This window comes from Paralichthys olivaceus, chromosome 9 (genome assembly GCF_024713975.1).
Source record: "Paralichthys olivaceus isolate ysfri-2021 chromosome 9, ASM2471397v2, whole genome shotgun sequence".
In the NCBI taxonomy this organism is placed as follows: Eukaryota; Metazoa; Chordata; class Actinopteri; order Pleuronectiformes; family Paralichthyidae; genus Paralichthys; species Paralichthys olivaceus.
Window position 1 is genome coordinate 19582546 of NC_091101.1, and position 17358 is coordinate 19599903.

General features: G+C 39.2%; 1 protein-coding gene across 13 annotated transcripts in view; it reads right to left on the reverse strand.

The window, feature by feature from the left end:
* Positions 1–17358, reverse strand: part of diaph2 (diaphanous-related formin 2) — a 323897-nt gene that overhangs the window by 204546 nt on the left and 101993 nt on the right. For all 13 annotated transcript variants that reach the window (XM_069531062.1, XM_069531060.1, XM_069531059.1 and 10 more), the window contains 6 exons: positions 16827–16963; positions 13703–13811; positions 10645–10755; positions 9070–9182; positions 5509–5625; positions 1065–1183 (listed from right to left, as the gene is read on the reverse strand). In XM_069531062.1, coding sequence (XP_069387163.1) covers positions 1065–1183; positions 5509–5625; positions 9070–9182; positions 10645–10755; positions 13703–13811; positions 16827–16963 — 706 coding nt within the window. The remainder of the gene's footprint in view (positions 1–1064; positions 1184–5508; positions 5626–9069; positions 9183–10644; positions 10756–13702; positions 13812–16826; positions 16964–17358) is intronic.

The window sequence follows — 17358 nt, forward strand, 5'->3', positions numbered from 1 at the left end:
ATTCGATCTGCGTCTTGTTTTCAAAGCACCTTAGAGCAAGTATGATCATTAATTCTATCTTTAAAAAACTGTGACATCCATTAGGTGTTTACAACTTAAGATGGTCTTAAAAACTGTCATATATCACTGGTGCCCTTCAACACACCTAAGAATGCTAAGTGGGTTATGTGAAGGTTGCGTGTGGTTCTAACAAATATCGGCCAAAGCTTAGAGAGTTGGACCAAATCAACTCTTTGTTTTCCTCACTGTTTTATAAATGTTGTGTGTGTTTCAGTGTATTCAGTTTAATTTGGATGTATTTACAATTCTGATGACTTAGAATCAACCTGGAGATAAATTACCATAAGGACAGAGCGAGTGTAAATTATTATGAGATCACACATCGCATGAGACAAAACACATTTTCCCTCTAAAACATACTTGTTATTAGGATGGTACTCTCGAATGTGATAAAAAAAACGATCACAGTGAGAATTTAACAAAACACAACCTCGGAAGTTTTGTAACAGCTGATTAAATCTTGGCAAAGTAAGTGAGAAAACCTATTTTATACCGCTCTGTGGATAGGTCTAAAAACTTTTAATGACCCTTTGTTGGCAAGTCACAGATCTGTTGGTGACACAACAGAGAGACATGGTGGTGTTATTTATTTCATTTCTCTGTTTGAATCCTTTAGTAATTCAGTGCAAATAGATGTTCTCTGTATGATCCCAGGAACACATCTGACAAATAGCTAAGCTAACAAAGGCAAGTTTTAAAATAATACTGAGTTAACTTAAGTAGTTTTATCAGATGTAATGCATTGTTAATGAATAGGTGACCTCCCCGTCTTATATGTCAAGCCACTGCAGGTGTTTGTCAGTGGAAACTCAGGGGGATGTGGGAGGATAATGATAATAGCTTTGAGGTATTTTATTTATTGGCAGTGATGAAACTCCTGCAGCAGATAGTCTGTGAATAAGAAACAAATTGTGATTCTTCCCACATCATATTAACATTTCTAATTATTTTAAACATCATGAGTTAAATAAATGAAAGGAAACATGAAGCAATTAAAAAAGTACCAATCAGATGGGTGAAGTCGACGTCCAATCTTTTACTGTAGCCAAAGTCAGGGTCCATCCCGCTGCGATGCAGCACCACCTGAGACACGCATTCTTCTATCACCTTGTAGTACTGAGGCCTGACGGGTGAGGAAATATAAAGCAGAACAATTAGACAAGCCACAGAAAGATATGAGTGACACAAACTCTCCAAGGCTAATTAACCACACATTATTCCCTTATCCAAGCTAGAGGTCACTAAATGCCACGCGAAAAAAGGTGCTGCAGGAGAAAATAGACACCCTATTAAATTTGATCACTTGCTTCACCCCCATCATGAAATATGCAGATTAATGGGCACACAGGACGCGATTCTGTGTTCGTCTGTCCATTTCAAGGTGACAGACAGTGGCACAGGCTATGCTTGCCCTCTTGCCTAATTTGCAATCATCTTTGCCAATTAGAGCAACCATAAAAACTGAAATGTAAATCTAATCAGTGTAATGTGTGTAATTGAAAGCACAATGACCGGGAAAACATGTCATCCAGTTAGGAGTGTGACTGAGAGCCCGGTGCTGCTGTGTGTGAATCAGTCCCATCCCACCACACAGGTTGGTATGTGACCTTTCCTCAGTAACATTATCAACTTAAATTGCAAGTGACATTTAATAAATAACAGCTTAAGCTGAGCTCCAAACTGAGAAATCATTATTTTCTAAGAATGACATTGACGGACAGTTTATGTTTAAATATGCAACATAAACAACTAGATTCAATTTATTTTTCTCTTAAGAGTGAAGATGCATTTTTTGCATATCAAGAGTTATACTGAGATGATAGATGTGGGAAATTGACTCTTGAGGATTCGCTGGAGTGATGCCTAACAAATTATCCAAGAAAAATTTCCTAAACTGGGAACAATGAACTCCACGTGGGCGTGACCAACTAATTGTTCTAATTTGCTTAATGGCTGGGCAATTGGGTGGGTGCAGGGCGGTGAGGTCTGCAATAGCAGGATGAATACATTACTAGCAGGAGGAATACAGTTTTAGAAGCTGGAGTAGGGACAGCCTTCTGATTCGACTGGCAGCTGATGTTCCTTTAATTTACACAAAATCTTTCATGTATATTAGAAAGCATTGGATCTTACATGAGGCAGACAGTGAGATTCACAAGGTACAGCTGTACCACTATAATTTATTTATTTATAAAACTTTTCAAAGTGTGCTTGTGTGATGTATCTGCATTCAAACATAAGGGACAGGAGCACAACATGTTTCTAAAACATAATGGTTGTTTTGAGCAAGCAGAACTGTGAACAAAGTGCCGAATGGATTAACTTGGTGCAAACCCAATAAAAGCATGTACTGTCTATCTAAGTATGTGTCTAACTTAAAAGTAACACTGGTGATAAACAGCAAGTTGTTATTCCCAAACATTAGCTTCTAAGTCTTTGACTCTCACTGTTGCCCACAAACTAAAGGCTATGTTCTGTTGGTACCTTGTGGGTGGACAGGCCACATCATGTTACAAACAGGAACATGAAAGAACACAAAATTCTGAGCCAAAGCAAATAAGAAATCAGCATTTAGGTGCCCTGTTTTCAAAGCATGAAATACCATACATTAAGCCTGAGCTGGCGGATTCGCCCACTCGTGACTGGAACAAGCTAGTGAAAGCTCACACATCACCCTGCATGGCTTAAGCACTGTGGCACTCGGCTTACAACTGTCACCAATGTACACCACATTATTATCTCAATAAGCCGCCCTATTTTCCCTTCGTCCTCCATCCGCCACCACCAAGCAGATAGGAGCTGGGTGGAGATAACTAGAGATGGAGAGTGTGACCCAGAACTGTCAGGCCCCTCCACAGTGGGCAGGGCTGGGCTCCAGAAGCAAGCATATGCCCCCCTCCTGCATCATTCCCCACCTCTTCTTTTACTTTGGCACCTTCATTTCTTCCAATGATAGCTTGCAGTTCAGCACAGCCGCAGCCACTTGATCTAGCTCCGCTCCACATAACCAGTGTAATCCCCATATCGCCAGGCTGCAAAAGAGCAGATCTGCTCTATATTTACTGGGTGGGTTTGATGTGCTCCCATTCATTAGGCTTGCAGTGAGAGATTAATTATCAAAAATAAACCAAGCCCTGGAGGGGGAGAGCACCAACTTGTGTTGTGTTAGGAAGAACGACAGTAGACAAAGCTATTGAAAAGTCCGCCCACCGTAGACATCCTATTATTAAAATACTAATTATAATATTTAATAAGAATCACCATTTAATGGGCTATTATTTGAAACAGGATCAAGGTGCCAAGTGTGCTATCAGGTGCAATGAATACAATGCTAAGAAACAACATAGTCAATTTTCTCAGGTATGCAGAGCACACATACACTCGTTTGATCACAAAGTCTGTCAAACCTTTAATCAGCCTACGACTGCCTCCATTAAAGGACTTCCACTGGAACCACGCGTCGTCTGACCTCCCACTTTGTTTTTCTCTCATTTTGTGCAAATCCTGTATTCGTGTTTTATTGTTTTACTTTCACCCAATTTAAGCCAAAACATGGAAAAAGTGGTAACTTTGAAAGACTGGAAACAAAATCCATTTGAATAGCTGTGTGTGCTGTTGTACATCATCATTATCATCAACTCCACAGCATTGATGGAACGGGAATATAACACCTAAGCCAGAATATCTGATGTTCTGTGTGTGCACATGTGTCCTTGCATTTGTGATGGAGGCAAAAGGAAAAAAAAAGATGTTTCTAAAACCTTTAAAAAGACCATCAGTTATTTTAAGAGCTGTGGTACTGATGCCTTCTTATTGCTGGCGTACAGTGGGGGGTACATGGATACTGGAGCCAAGGTGGACGTACTCGCCGATTAATGTGAATTCTATTTCTCGCTTCTTCCAAGTAGATGAGGAATACATTATGCATAACTCCAAGGGAACAGCAACTTGTCTATGGTAAATTCATCTTCTTCCTCTCATCCTCCCTTCGACATCCAACTTTCCTTTTTTAAAACTTGTTTCTGAAAAAAGGCCTAACACAGCAGTAAATTCATCAGTGTCATTACTATTCAGAGAAGTGGCAGCCCTCCTGTCGATGACTGATATATCTGCTCTTCATAGAAAGTAGAGTTAACATAACACTTTAAGATGATTGATTAGTCCCAATTAACACAATAACATCCTCACTCTGATCATGTTTCTCCACTTTCCTAGTTACAGATTAAATACATCTGGGCTACTTTCAACACACAGGTTAGAATATAAGATAGAGTAGGAAGTAATTTTTTTCCAACTTTGAACTCATTTTCAATTCTTTCAAGTCTGGAGCTGCAGAATAAAAACGACCTCATAATCTTGGTGTCATATCCAACTGTATTTCCTCCTCCTGGTTCAAGGCTGATGGGTCAATTATTAGAATAGTTTCAGTGAATAAAATTGGTGGAGATGACAGCGATGTTGTCTTAACTACTAATGAATAGGTTGGATGTATTTCAGGTTTTACATTGGCTGACATCTAATGTAGCCAATGTAATTTTATATGAGCATGGATGGTAGGTTTTAGTATTTGTTCTTACATACGTTCATCGTGTTTCATTTATTTTCTGCCTATGTGAGTTGCCCTGGACGACAAGACAAATATTCTCTTCAAGAACAATGAGGTTAAATGTCAAGTTGAATTAATGAATATGAGTTTATTAGATTTATTTATCTGTAGCTTATTACAGGGTTTCTGCAGGGCTCAACATATTAAATGTAAGACTTTATAAGACCTTCTTAAGACCATAATCAACGATACTGAAGACCTATGTTAGGTATGACAGATATGAAGAAATATTAGAGTCTCACTTTCCCATTATTAAAGAAAAGGTGAAGTATTTCAGTAGAGAAAAACCCTGGAAATACCATTTTAACTACAGGCTGAAAAGTTAGGTATCTTTTGTTTTCCCCACAGCCAAGTGTGGCTCAGTTCCATTTTAGTCTTGTTTGTAGCTTTATTTCAGCGTGCTAAAATGTTTAATGTTTAAAATATATGCAACTATGACCTAACCGGGACCTACCTTAAAGTATTTAAAATCTAGTATCTAATATTTTACATTTAAAACATTTTTAAGAGCTAAAATTTAAAAATATTTGACTTGAGACCCTGAGGAAACCCTGTTAATAGGCCTCTCACTTTTTGTGAGGATTAATCTACATACAACTGTATTAAAACTCTGCTTCTACTGTTCTAGCGATGTTGGTCAAATCCAATAGGACCCACTGAGTCATTAACTATTTCCTGTAATGAACAGATAAGATCAGAGTTATGTACAAGATGTTTCATAACTAAGGAAAAACACAGAAAAGGAAATTTAGAAAGATATGACTGTAGATGCACAACGAGGAGCACAATGAAGTTGTAAGTCAATAAAACGCAGTGGGATGTAATAATCACACACAACCTACCTGATGTAATAGTCATTCCTGATGAGCAATAGGTGCTGAAGGATGGACAGGAAGTACGTCTCTGAGCCGGTGTCTTTCACCATATTGGACAGGAGATGGTATACTTCATTCATATCAGTACAGGAGCACAGTTAAGGAAAACAACATCGCCACAATATTACAAGTTCACTTTTTCACTTTCTGAGATAAAAGGGCAGGCAATTATGTTTAACTTCTTAAAAACAAACATTCTGAGTTCATTAGGGTCATCTAACTGCTGTAAACATTGCATTTTTTTAGTTCTGGTTTTAACATTTTATTTATTTTTCCCAGTACCTCACTTCAGTTTCTCTGACAGGCATCATTGTGCAAACGCAGATGCGTTTCCTCTTATCCGCTCTCTTGGGGGAGCTAACAGCTAACTTGAGGAGGGGGGTTGAAAATAAAGAATTCTCCCTCTGGTTTACCTGTCACTCTGAACCTTTTAAGATTGTGGAAATTAATTACATGAAAAACTCACTAGTGTAGCATTTGAGGCAAGAATGATGGAGAGCCGAACATGTGCAGGCCAAAAATACGGCTGATATTCGGTCTTCAGATTGAAACTGACATGTACTCAGGAGCAAAAATTCATGTTATTAAATTTGCAAAAGGTATTGATTATGTGTCTTACGTTAGCTTTCCCCAGGAGAAAGCAGTGATGGCTCTGACATCTAAAAGAGATGTTAAATCCGACTACCTTACTTGTTATTCTTCCACGTTTGAATACTGTGTACTACATATATTTCATGAATATTTGCAGAGGATTTGGTTTCCAAAGTGTTTGCGAATGAGGCTTCTTCAAAGAAACAGAAAAGTGTTCGAAATGTGAGAACTACACGGTAATGGAGAAGAAAAACATTTACATAGTCACAGTTAAAAATTTCAATTCTTAAATAAATTGATTATTTGTAGTACAAGGGTAATTTAGAAGTGAATAAACACATGTTTCTCAAACTTCTAAAAGTGTTCTTGAAGTGTAGTAAGAATCCAGGAAAATGAATGATTTGGAGCCCATTTAATTTGTTTGCTTGAGGAAGGAGGATTTCCCTGTGGACACTCGTCTTGTTTGAAAAAGTGGAATAAGCCTCTCAGATATGTGCACACATGCAGAAAAAAAACAAGTCTGTTCACTGTTAAGCTCACAGAGATGAAAACACAATTGCCATCATAACGCAAACTGTGAGTCTTGACAATGTGTGCTAAATTATTTACATGGTGCTACATACTGATTGGAAAGTGGCATTTTAAAACGGTGGCAACATATGTTCAGATTCTCCTCCCTTCTGCTTTTGCAACAGAAAATGTCATTTTAATGAATATGTAAAAACTTTTATGTGGCTGAGCTTGAGGAGCTAAACAGAATTAAAGTCACATTTAGGCTAAACACATCACCGGAGCAACATTTGTTGTACGCAAACGAGGAATGACGGCTGATTGCGTGGCTTTGCTAATATAATGGAGCCAAAACACCTGACATTTAAAGATAAGGACAAATCAAACTAATATGTTCTCAAGGGTAAATCTGAAGGTTTTGCTTATATAAAATATTATTTATCAGTCTCATCCACAGCTGGTGAACAATGATTCTATGAGAGGATCAATAATTCCGATTACTCTTTTTTTTTTTTTTTAAACAGCACTGAACTGCAAAACAAGATAACTGCCTCATTTGGAGTAGATCCATTTTTTTTAATACTGTTTGACACTTTTCCTATTAATTTCAACAATGTGTGTAATTAAACTCCTATCCCATATCAAATTTTTAGAGACAGAGGGGTGGGAATACAGGCTACTCTAAAGTATCATTCCCCTCCCTTGTATTAGCTGAGTATGAAGCCTGGGAGAATTACCAATCCTGTGAGATTCAATTATAGCCTCACCACAGCAGCATTTGAGAGGACATGAGAAGGAGCTCAGACTGGGAAAGTATCCAACTAGCTTCATCTATCACTAAGCTGCAGACATAAACCTAATGTAGAATGCCAATCCAGTCGATGACACTCCCTCTAAGCTTGCTTTCTCTCCCTCTCGCTCGCTCCCCCGTCTCTCTCTCTCTCTTTACACTCTCTCACCAAATAATGAATAAACATGAGCAGCAGTCAAGTGTGATGTAGGCCAGTCAGCGGTGGGGTCAATCAATCACCATTCCACAGCTCATTAATATGTATTAGTGGCCTGGAGTCACCTCCTCAGCACCTGGTCTCGGGCCGGACACAGAGGATGCGAGCCGCTCCAGGTTAATATTCATGAAACTGCCGGAAGAAACAAGACACATATGCAATGCTCAGGTTGTAGGAGTACAACCTGCGTGATGTGTGTGTGTGTGTGTATGTGCGTGCTGTGCAGGCAAAGGGTAGCCTAGGCATTCGAAGCATGCTCTGAGCTCACAGATCAATACCGCATTGTCCTTGGAAACAAACACTGGGCCTACTCATTTGTGAACCTGCTCAAGCACATCATTAATCCAGGTCTACTTTTTTTCTCTCTCCATCTTCTCTCCACACACATACAAAACCTCCTCCCATAAACTACACGTGTCAACAGAAACTGTCACTCACTGCAGAGCTTTGTGCCCTCACGAGAACTATGGGATTTGGTGAAAGAAAAGGTTGTGGGAATGAAAATCTGCATAACAATGTCAGCGTCTGGTTCGTCTGCTCACAATGTCAGACATCCATACATAGCCTGAGAGAAGATTTGTGAATTATTAAAAGGGTTCTTCTCTGGGATGCTTGAAGAAGTTTCTATCTGGGGACTGAATTACTGCTCAACTTATTAAGTTCTACTCTGCATTTTTCAGTGGAGAACCTGTACACGCCAGAGTTCCACTCCTTATGGATCCAAATCTCGATAAAACTACGACACCTCTGCATAGCTCGCAGACATTTCCCCCTCCACGAAAGAGGACATTTTTTGAGACAATTTCTTGTAAAATCTTTTCAAGCCCTGATACTTATGATAATGTGGTGCTGATGTACCAAAAGATGAGGTATTCTCATTTGTGAAACCTTTACAAATTAAGTATAACTTCACAAGATGCTCTACATTCCTCATTTGTATGCAGATCTTCTGATATTCCCATTCTCAAATGACAATATGCCCAAGAGTATGATTTTATTGTCCTTACTATACTATATTTCATAACATGACTCTAAATGGTCGTCATACTGAGAATATATAACCAAATAAATGCTAAGAATAAGAAATAAGACTTTTATGTTTCTTAAGTACAGCCCTACTTGACCTAATACTAACAGACTGAGAATAAAAAGTGAAGAGGAGAAGAGGATGGGAAGAGTAAATAAAGAGGAGCTAACAGGTGGGAGGTTAAGATGACAGGGGTTATTTACCCACTATTCCTGCTCAGAGATGGAGCTGGACAATGTGCTCTGGCTCCTCAAATCCCTCTCTAATGAACCAAGCCACGAGGGGCTTAAGCCTGTAAAGCTTGACCAAACCCACAATCGACACTCATCTCTGCCTGCCAGTTCTGCAGGCATATTCATCAGTGTATTCACACAAGGGAGGACTAAAGGATATTCCATCTCAGCGCGGATGTCATCCAGGCGATGGGAGAGTTCAATAGAGTCCTCCTCCTTGTTCTCATTGAACACCTTCAGCTGGATGTCAAGTTCCTCTGTCTCTTTTAGCTCCTGAAATAAGTTACACACACAGCAGCAGACAGTTGAGAATGTTAAGTCACACAAAAGGTCATCTCGATATGTAGATTTAGGAAACACAGCCAAAGCACCTTCAAGGAAATATTTAGATATTGTTTCTGAAAATGTGATATTCCTATCTTTGAATTTTTGAATCTTTGAGTCAAGAAATTTACTGCACATGTTACCTTAAACTGAATATATATATATTCTGAAAGTATGTAGCACAAGAATGTGAGTTTCTCTGTTCCAGCTGTAGAGAGAACCTGGAACTGACCTAAACCCTCTGACTATGTATTCCAGACAGTAACTATTCCTGCACCTGTTCCAGCCACGAGGGGCTACAGGGCTGCTCTTTACCACTTCTCTATGAATCACCAGCAGTGGAGTTTACAGACAGAGACAGGGCCAAACGTAACCCAATTTCTGCAGGTATCAATCACCCTGCACTGTTTTTTGGCCGCACCATCTGTCTCAAGCAGCTCTGGTTCGGAGGGAGGCGCAGAGAAAAAAGGAGAGTGGGAGAAGAGAGGGAGGGCAAATATATGCATCAAGGACTGTAAGAACAAAACAAACTGTGCTTCCCTTTCCAGTGGAGTCCACTTTCCCCTGCCAACAGCTTCACTGACTCCTGAGCATAACTCATAATTAGATGAAAGAGTGTCAGTTTGAATGTCGACATTAAAACCAGGAACGTGGCATTCATAAATGACTGTACACTGAGGCTCTTTCATATCAGGGGGCAGAATTGAAGATAATTAAAGTAATGACAGTAATAATCAACAGGAGCAGCTGGGATGACTTATTAGCAACTGGCTTTGTGACATGTTCACCCCACTCACTACAAATGAGAGCTTGAGTGATGAGCTGGAGCTCGTTTGCCTCCACCTCATGTGAAGATGTGCAAGATGTCTGATAATTATGCCAAGACGAGACGACCTGTGCGATGAGGTACGAGCACTGCATCACACTTGACCCACTACTAGTTATACTGCAAGTACAGTTACCAATTAAATTAGCATTACGAAACCAACCCGTATTAATGTCAGTTGTGTCACATGTCGACTCCAGAGCTTGTGATTTTACACCTTTACTATTTGGTTTTAAAATTATGAATATTTAATCTGGGCATTATCAGGTTAAAGCACAAACTTTAAAGTTGGCTCATGACAGAAAATCTATGAGCATACATTAAATATAGTCTAGGAAATTCTATGAGTCTGAATGAATCAAGGTGGAGCTCTTTAGTAGTAGAGATTCAAACTGTAACGTCTTATGCTGTGGAACTACAAATCAGCTGGGAAGAAGTACAATGTCTAAAAATATATAAATGTTGAGTGTGTAGTAATCTGACTTAAATTAATTGACAGCTGACCTCAGGAAAAGGACAAGAACGCTTATTTCTAATGCATGTGAATGATTTAACCATGTGCTATCTGATAGTCTAATAACTCACAGGCAGGATCTTCTTGAGGCCACATCTCAAGAACTCGTTCCGCAGATGTATCCGGAAGTCGAGGTCATCCGGGGAAGTGACCAGAGCATTGATCAGCTGCATGCAGGCAACCTGTGGTGGAAACAAAAAAAACATCACGTTGGACGAAAACAGGAAATATTTCTGGCAAAGCATCCGCATATAAAATCACTGAGCAAAAATTGATTGTAAGTGAATGATTTATTTGATCATAAAGCAAAACAGAAATGATAGAAAAGAGAAGAGACTGCGATGAAGAGGGTAGAAGGGTGAAGGTAGAAAAAGAGCTGAAGAGAAACAGTAAAGGTCTGCTGCGTGTATTGACTATATGTGTATTATTAATGAATTTACTGGTAAGGAAAAACCTTTCAAGTAGGTGTTGTGTTTCTGTGCGTGTGATGTGTGTAAGATTGGGTTAAGAGGAAATTGCTGATGAATTATAATGAGCAGAAAGGGGTTTCAGGGGAGCGAGCCTTGGATAACACAGTTTTCCTTGGACAGACGATCGATAGGAGGCTGAAGGATTCCCATGGACAATGTGAAACGTTGTCTTCAAGAACCTTGACCCGGTGCTGTTGGCTTGTATGTGTTATTAATAAGAGCCACAACAATGCTGGTGGTCTGTGTGGTTTTGTGAGTAAGTTTTATTATTTTTCTGGGGTGGAATTTATCAACAGTTTCACCTAAATCACAGCAGACAGACCTGCATAAGCAAAAATAAATGCAGAATAGCAGAATAATGAAGTAATAATGAAGTAATTTCCTCCATATATATGGAGCAAAATACTTTCTAAATTATATTTCTTAAAATTATGTGTAAGTCATTATTACTTAAATCATTTTCCACACTTTTTGCGAACTAAAATGAATTCTTAAAACCATATTTACCTCTGTAAAGGAGGATATGTTTCTATTGGGTTCTGTCTGTTAGTTAGCAGCATTACATTACACAAAAAGTACTGGACAGATTACCATGAACCTTGGTGGAAATATGTGGTTTGTGCCAATTTAATTTGGTGTGGATCCAGATTAGGGGGCAGATCTAGGAATTATTTAGTTTTTTGTTTCACATTTTGAGATGGGCTTTTTTTTCTTATGTTCTCCAATTTCCCAGAGAATAACTCGTGGAGGAAATGAAAAAATCTGGCATATTTAGAGATCTGATATCTATGATTGTGTACAATTTGGTGGGACATGACAGAATTTAAGGGGACTATTGGGCCTTGGCAGAGATATTCACTTCTTCTGAGTGATATTCTTGTTCATTAGAGCCACAATCAAATAAAGCTGGTTTGTTTTTTCTGTTGCCTTAAAATTGTAGCAGAACAATGAACATTTTGTTTGCCAGATATGGGGGGTAAGGATATAAGATACCGTATAATCTATTTGGAAAGCTTGTTACAGCAAAGGATGCACCATCACACTGAATGTGCTACCAGTGTCTGCTTCCCAAAACATGGCAAACTTCCCCATGTTCCAGAAAAGCTTGAGGGCCTCTAAGCAAGATCTGTGCATTGACATGTATTGCTGTATCCAACAGAGGCCAGATACATAAAAGAAACTCCACCAAATCTTCACAGGATTTGTGTGAGTGAAGAAAGCCATGGAGCTCATGAAAAATTCTCTCTCTTCTCCTGCATACAGATAGATACTTACATCAAGCACCTCAACCATACCTCAGCCATGTATTGTGGAGCGGGAAGTGGTTGGGTTGGAGATGGGGGCATAATTTGTGTCAGGTTTACAGAGTGTTGCCATAGGGGGTTTTCTAAACATCGTAATCAAAAGTGGCACTGCTGGGACGAATTTAAACTTGAAATGTTGAGTTTCTCTCGTGCTCAGCAGATGAGCGTAGCCTGCACTACAGCAAAACACATTTTAATCACATTAACAAAGTGTAGTTCTACAGCCCATCACAGGTTTTGGATAAAAAGTCAATTAATTTCCTTGAGCCCCCTGCATCAGCAAGGCATTTTAATTTACTTCACAATTAGAAGAGCTTCATTTCATTAACAGCAAAATTTAAAGGAAAAACAACAGCCTCCTAATAAAAGAATATCTACTTTCTCTTCCACCATCCGCCTCATCAGTTTCCCTTCATGACTTTTCCTTCACGACTTCCCAATCCCTGCAGTTAAAAAAGTAATTCCTTAAGTAATTCCCTACTTTTGGTTTCACAAAACCATGTTTTAAGTGGTGTTTTTACTGCTGTTATATAGTTTTCCTGCTGCTGGAGAATACTAATGGAAATGAAGAGCGGTAGGTTGCTGTATTTGCCCTTTCACACCGAGTCCTCTGAGACCCGACTTGACAGCAGCGTGGAGAAAAAAGAATGGGGAGGAATCTGTAAGATGTGAAAAACAATGAGCTCGGCTGTGAGAAGAGGAAAAATGTGAGAAGGAATGAAAACAGACAAAAAGCTGAGAGGAACTCCACATTGCTGCTTTTTTTTTTATATTGTTTTTCTGGTGTTCGCACAACGATGGGTAGTTCAGCCGAGGCGCACAATGAAGCAGGTGTTTTTGATTAAAACAGTGGTGATGGACCTCTGGGAACATTTCAATAGCCCCACCATCACATCCCATCATGTGCTGGAGGTGCTGTGGGGTTGACAAGTGGACAGGAAGACACAAAGAGAGACAGAGAAAAACACATGTATGGAGACAGCTGAGGCTGAGGTACAACGGTCCCCAGAGTGACACAACTGTCAATTTCAGTCTTGTCTCTCATCAGACGGGGTCTCCATGACAAAAACTGAATTTGAGTGAGTGACACTGGACTAATTAGTGTTCAATTAATCGGTGAGGAAAAAGTATTCCACAGAATAATATTGAATTGTGTGTGATTCAGTCATTATTGTGATTTTTCTGAATTTAGTTATTTCTGATTTTATTCTGTAATTTAAAATGACATGATTGCATTAGTCATTAGCATGGCCATTGAACTATGAGGTCAGGATTATGTAATAGCAGGGTAGTGAAGAATGCATGATAATTATGAAACTGTAATGTTGAGTGCTTTTTTCTGAACGACCACTGACCTGGAGCTGCTGCGCTTCATGGTTCTCCAGCCCTTCAACGATTGGGGCAAACCTCTCTTTATTGTTCCTCTCTGCAGCAATTGTCATGGCAGCTAGAATCTTATCCAAGCTGGAAGAAAACAGAGAGCAGGGAGCAGGCAAACAAAAAAGTCAACAAACACTTTTATCACCTCACTGACAGGACATTTACTCACAATTTTCAGCTCAAACACCATGTATCTTATCTTCCCCTGTGTATCAGTGTGGACAGCCAGTCTTTGGTCACGCTGACAAATGCTGCTGCTTTCCATCTCTTTGTATATAATTTGGTCCATTATTGCTTCAGTATCTAATTTTGACTTCATCATAGTTGTTACTAAGGTGATGCTCGACAAAAGCAGGGATTTGGTTGTGTTTGGTTGGATGAGAAGGGGCTCAGATGATTGCAGAGACCGCCAGACTAATGTGCAAATACACCTATTGAGAAGTAAGCAAATTAGAGTACTTGCAAGGGCCCCAGGCAGCTTGGCTAAATAGGACATTGGACAATTTCAGCCTCTGAATCGTGAATGAAAGAGAAAGTTTGAGCCACACAGACAGAAAAACACACAGAGGACTGCAATAAAAGTAAATTGATGTTTTCTGAGCACTTACCTTAACAGTGATTTGCAATATGAATACACAAAAACTGGCAACAGGTGGCCTCTCTGTCACTGCAGGGTCCCTTTTTGCTATTTTACCTTCATTAGTAGAGCAACTGAACAGCTTAACACCCTTGTCCTCAACCATTATATTTCTGTGCCTACAGAGCCCTTAGCCTGAAATACAAGTTCCTCTCTGTGTTAAATCAAATAACAAATCAATAGTCACACTCGGCCAGATATTGAAATGCATGCGTGTAATCACACATGCCACTGAGGCTGTTGCTATTTTCATTACCTTGTGTATATCAACCCAAAAAAGAACACTTTCAAAATGACAAAACAGTAGCCGCTCTTTGTGAGCGAGGGAGATCATCTGTCTGACAAATAGGATTGTACGTGTGGAGTAAGCCTGACACAGAGATAAATTGAACGGCCATGCTCTGTGATAGGGGTTAGAAAGTCACAGACAAGCATGGGGGGCTGCATACTGAGTAGCTTTAAAGCCAGTTCAGATGACGCTTCAAAACAGGCGAGATAGATCTGCTTAACTTGTTGTGTTCCCGTTTGATGCTGTCAGCTGAAGTGGGTGTTGAACATGAGCCAGCATCACAACATTGGTTGGCAGAGAAGTTTGTGAACAAGAAAGTGGCGCTCCAGCTCCTTTAGCTGTCATTTCCACAAGATACGTGCATTTAATGTAGGGCTATGATCATGGAAACAATCTCAATGTTTACTTCAATGTCTTCTTGAGCACTTTGACAGTGCAAAGAGAGAGATTCGTACTAACTACACATCCAGTATCTGCTTAAAATAGTTGCATGCATAAAATTCCACTGTGTAAACTTAACAAGACTAAAGTCATTTCCAGAAACCAATGAAGTAATTGACTGTTAAAATAAAAGAGCATTTCTGTTCCATTGACCCCAAAAAACTGAACATTTTCAAATTAGTAGAAAGCACAGCTGGTGATGAGGGGGTGTTATGTAGGAGCAACTAGTAATTTGTAACAGTGATTTTCGAGAAATTATTCTGAAACTGTTCTAAACAATAAAAATGCTCTTGAAGTCACCTGAAATAAAAAATAAAAAAGCAAATAGATTCAATTACTGTAAAGACAAAGATTCACACCCCTTGATATTCTTCAACCTTTGCACAATGAGGGTCAGAACTACAAAAATAAAAGTCTATTTCGATGGTGTAATGTACAGACACACCCCGTCTCCAACAGAATTTGTGGGTTAGTTTATTTCCACCACTGCATAAACTGACTTTGAAGTGCCATTGTTATTCTAGTCTGGCCCTGTGGGAAACAATAAAAAAAAACACTCCCCTAAATCCAATTTATAAGCTGTCAGCCAGGTTGTGTATCTGTGGCAAACTACACTGAGTAGTTCAACACATTAAACAGACTAAACTGCATCATCTGACCATGTGACTCAATAGGTTTCTGTACTGTCTGAGGTCAGCCTTAACTGCACTATATGTGCACACTGTGAGTACACATGTATGCCTGTGGCACTATCCCTGTATGAGTACATGCCCCCCTGTGGGAGAGGATTGTAGTATTTTTGATATTCCAGTGTTTACAAGAAGCAACCATCCCTCTTGGTGTTCTGGAAACACTGTGTGTAAACATAGCAGAGATGGACCACATCACTTTCATCACTGGACTTTTTCTTCTTTTTTGTCATTAGTCAGGATTTTAAAATGATGTTATGAGGTTTCCCAAACAGCTGTTATTTACTGAGAAAAGTGTCCCTCACTTTATTCTGGATTCTGAAAACTTGCTGATAACTTTTAATTGTGGAAAGGCAAAAGTACTGATATGGTTAGTTCACCCATCAAGCAAAAGCATACTTTTATGTTTATTTCCAACAATTTGCAGATACCTGATGCTGAAACTTCTAAACCAGATGAAAATAGTTTGAATATAAACACTCCACATAAAGGTTCATGTAAACTACAGGGCTGGTATGAACCCAAGTGGCAACCCACCGTAACATTACCCATTGGTTTGTGAACTGCTGTTTCATATCTCGAGTTTGGCATTTTGGCCTGTGCTATTTTTTTCATTTTGAAACGTGGGGGTTTAAAGCGAGGATACTGAACGCCCACCTACACCTGCAACAAGAAAAAGAAAATTCGACCAAGTAGCCTTCTAAGCACTTCTTTTTTACAAATATAACACTGGCAATTTTCCAACCAGTGAGTTCAGTCAGATAAGAGCATATTGATCAACCAAACGACCGGTCAAACTAAAGAGTACACCCCTCGTGAATTAAACTGATTGTTCAGTCTTTTGTTGTTTATTTTACTGCTTTAACCACTACTAAATAATTTTAAACATATTAAATGTATTCTAGGGGATGTGAGAATCTAAAAGCTGCAAAACTCTACACTATCTTTCTAGTGTACACTTTTCTCTTTAATAATATAAAAGACCTGTGTGTGTTCAAGAGCAAGATTTGTACAAACGTGTTGCAAAGTGAAATTCAACTTACATATTTTCCTCTCCAATAATACAGAAGGCAGAGAGAATCTTGACAATCTCTGTCATCATGTTGGTCTGTTTGGGGTCAATTGCTCGAGCCAGCAGCAATAGGCTCCGCTCATCTCCCAAGATCCTTTGCAGTCCATACTGTAAAACAGAGGGAAAAGTCCATTGGGTATAAATTAATGAGAGCATTTGCATTCATGTAGAACTTTCACTTTCACTTTCCTTAATTGTCTTTTAAGGAGGGACAACGAGGCCATGGGAGAAAATGGAGAGGATGATGAATTAATTCAAATCAGGACAGGACTACAGGGACAAATACTTATAGTCTCCTGTACCTTTTAGTATCCCCACAACTGGAGGAATGGGTAGAGATGACCACGTGTGGGGATTAACTCTAAGAGAAGCAATATCAATAGTTCATCTATCCTTGAAATGTGTGCCACTTTTGAGAAATGAGCCAGACCTCCCTAAAAAGGATAATTGAAAGAACTGAGACTGTGAGCTAAAAATTTGCTAAATTAGCTTCACTTTCTTTG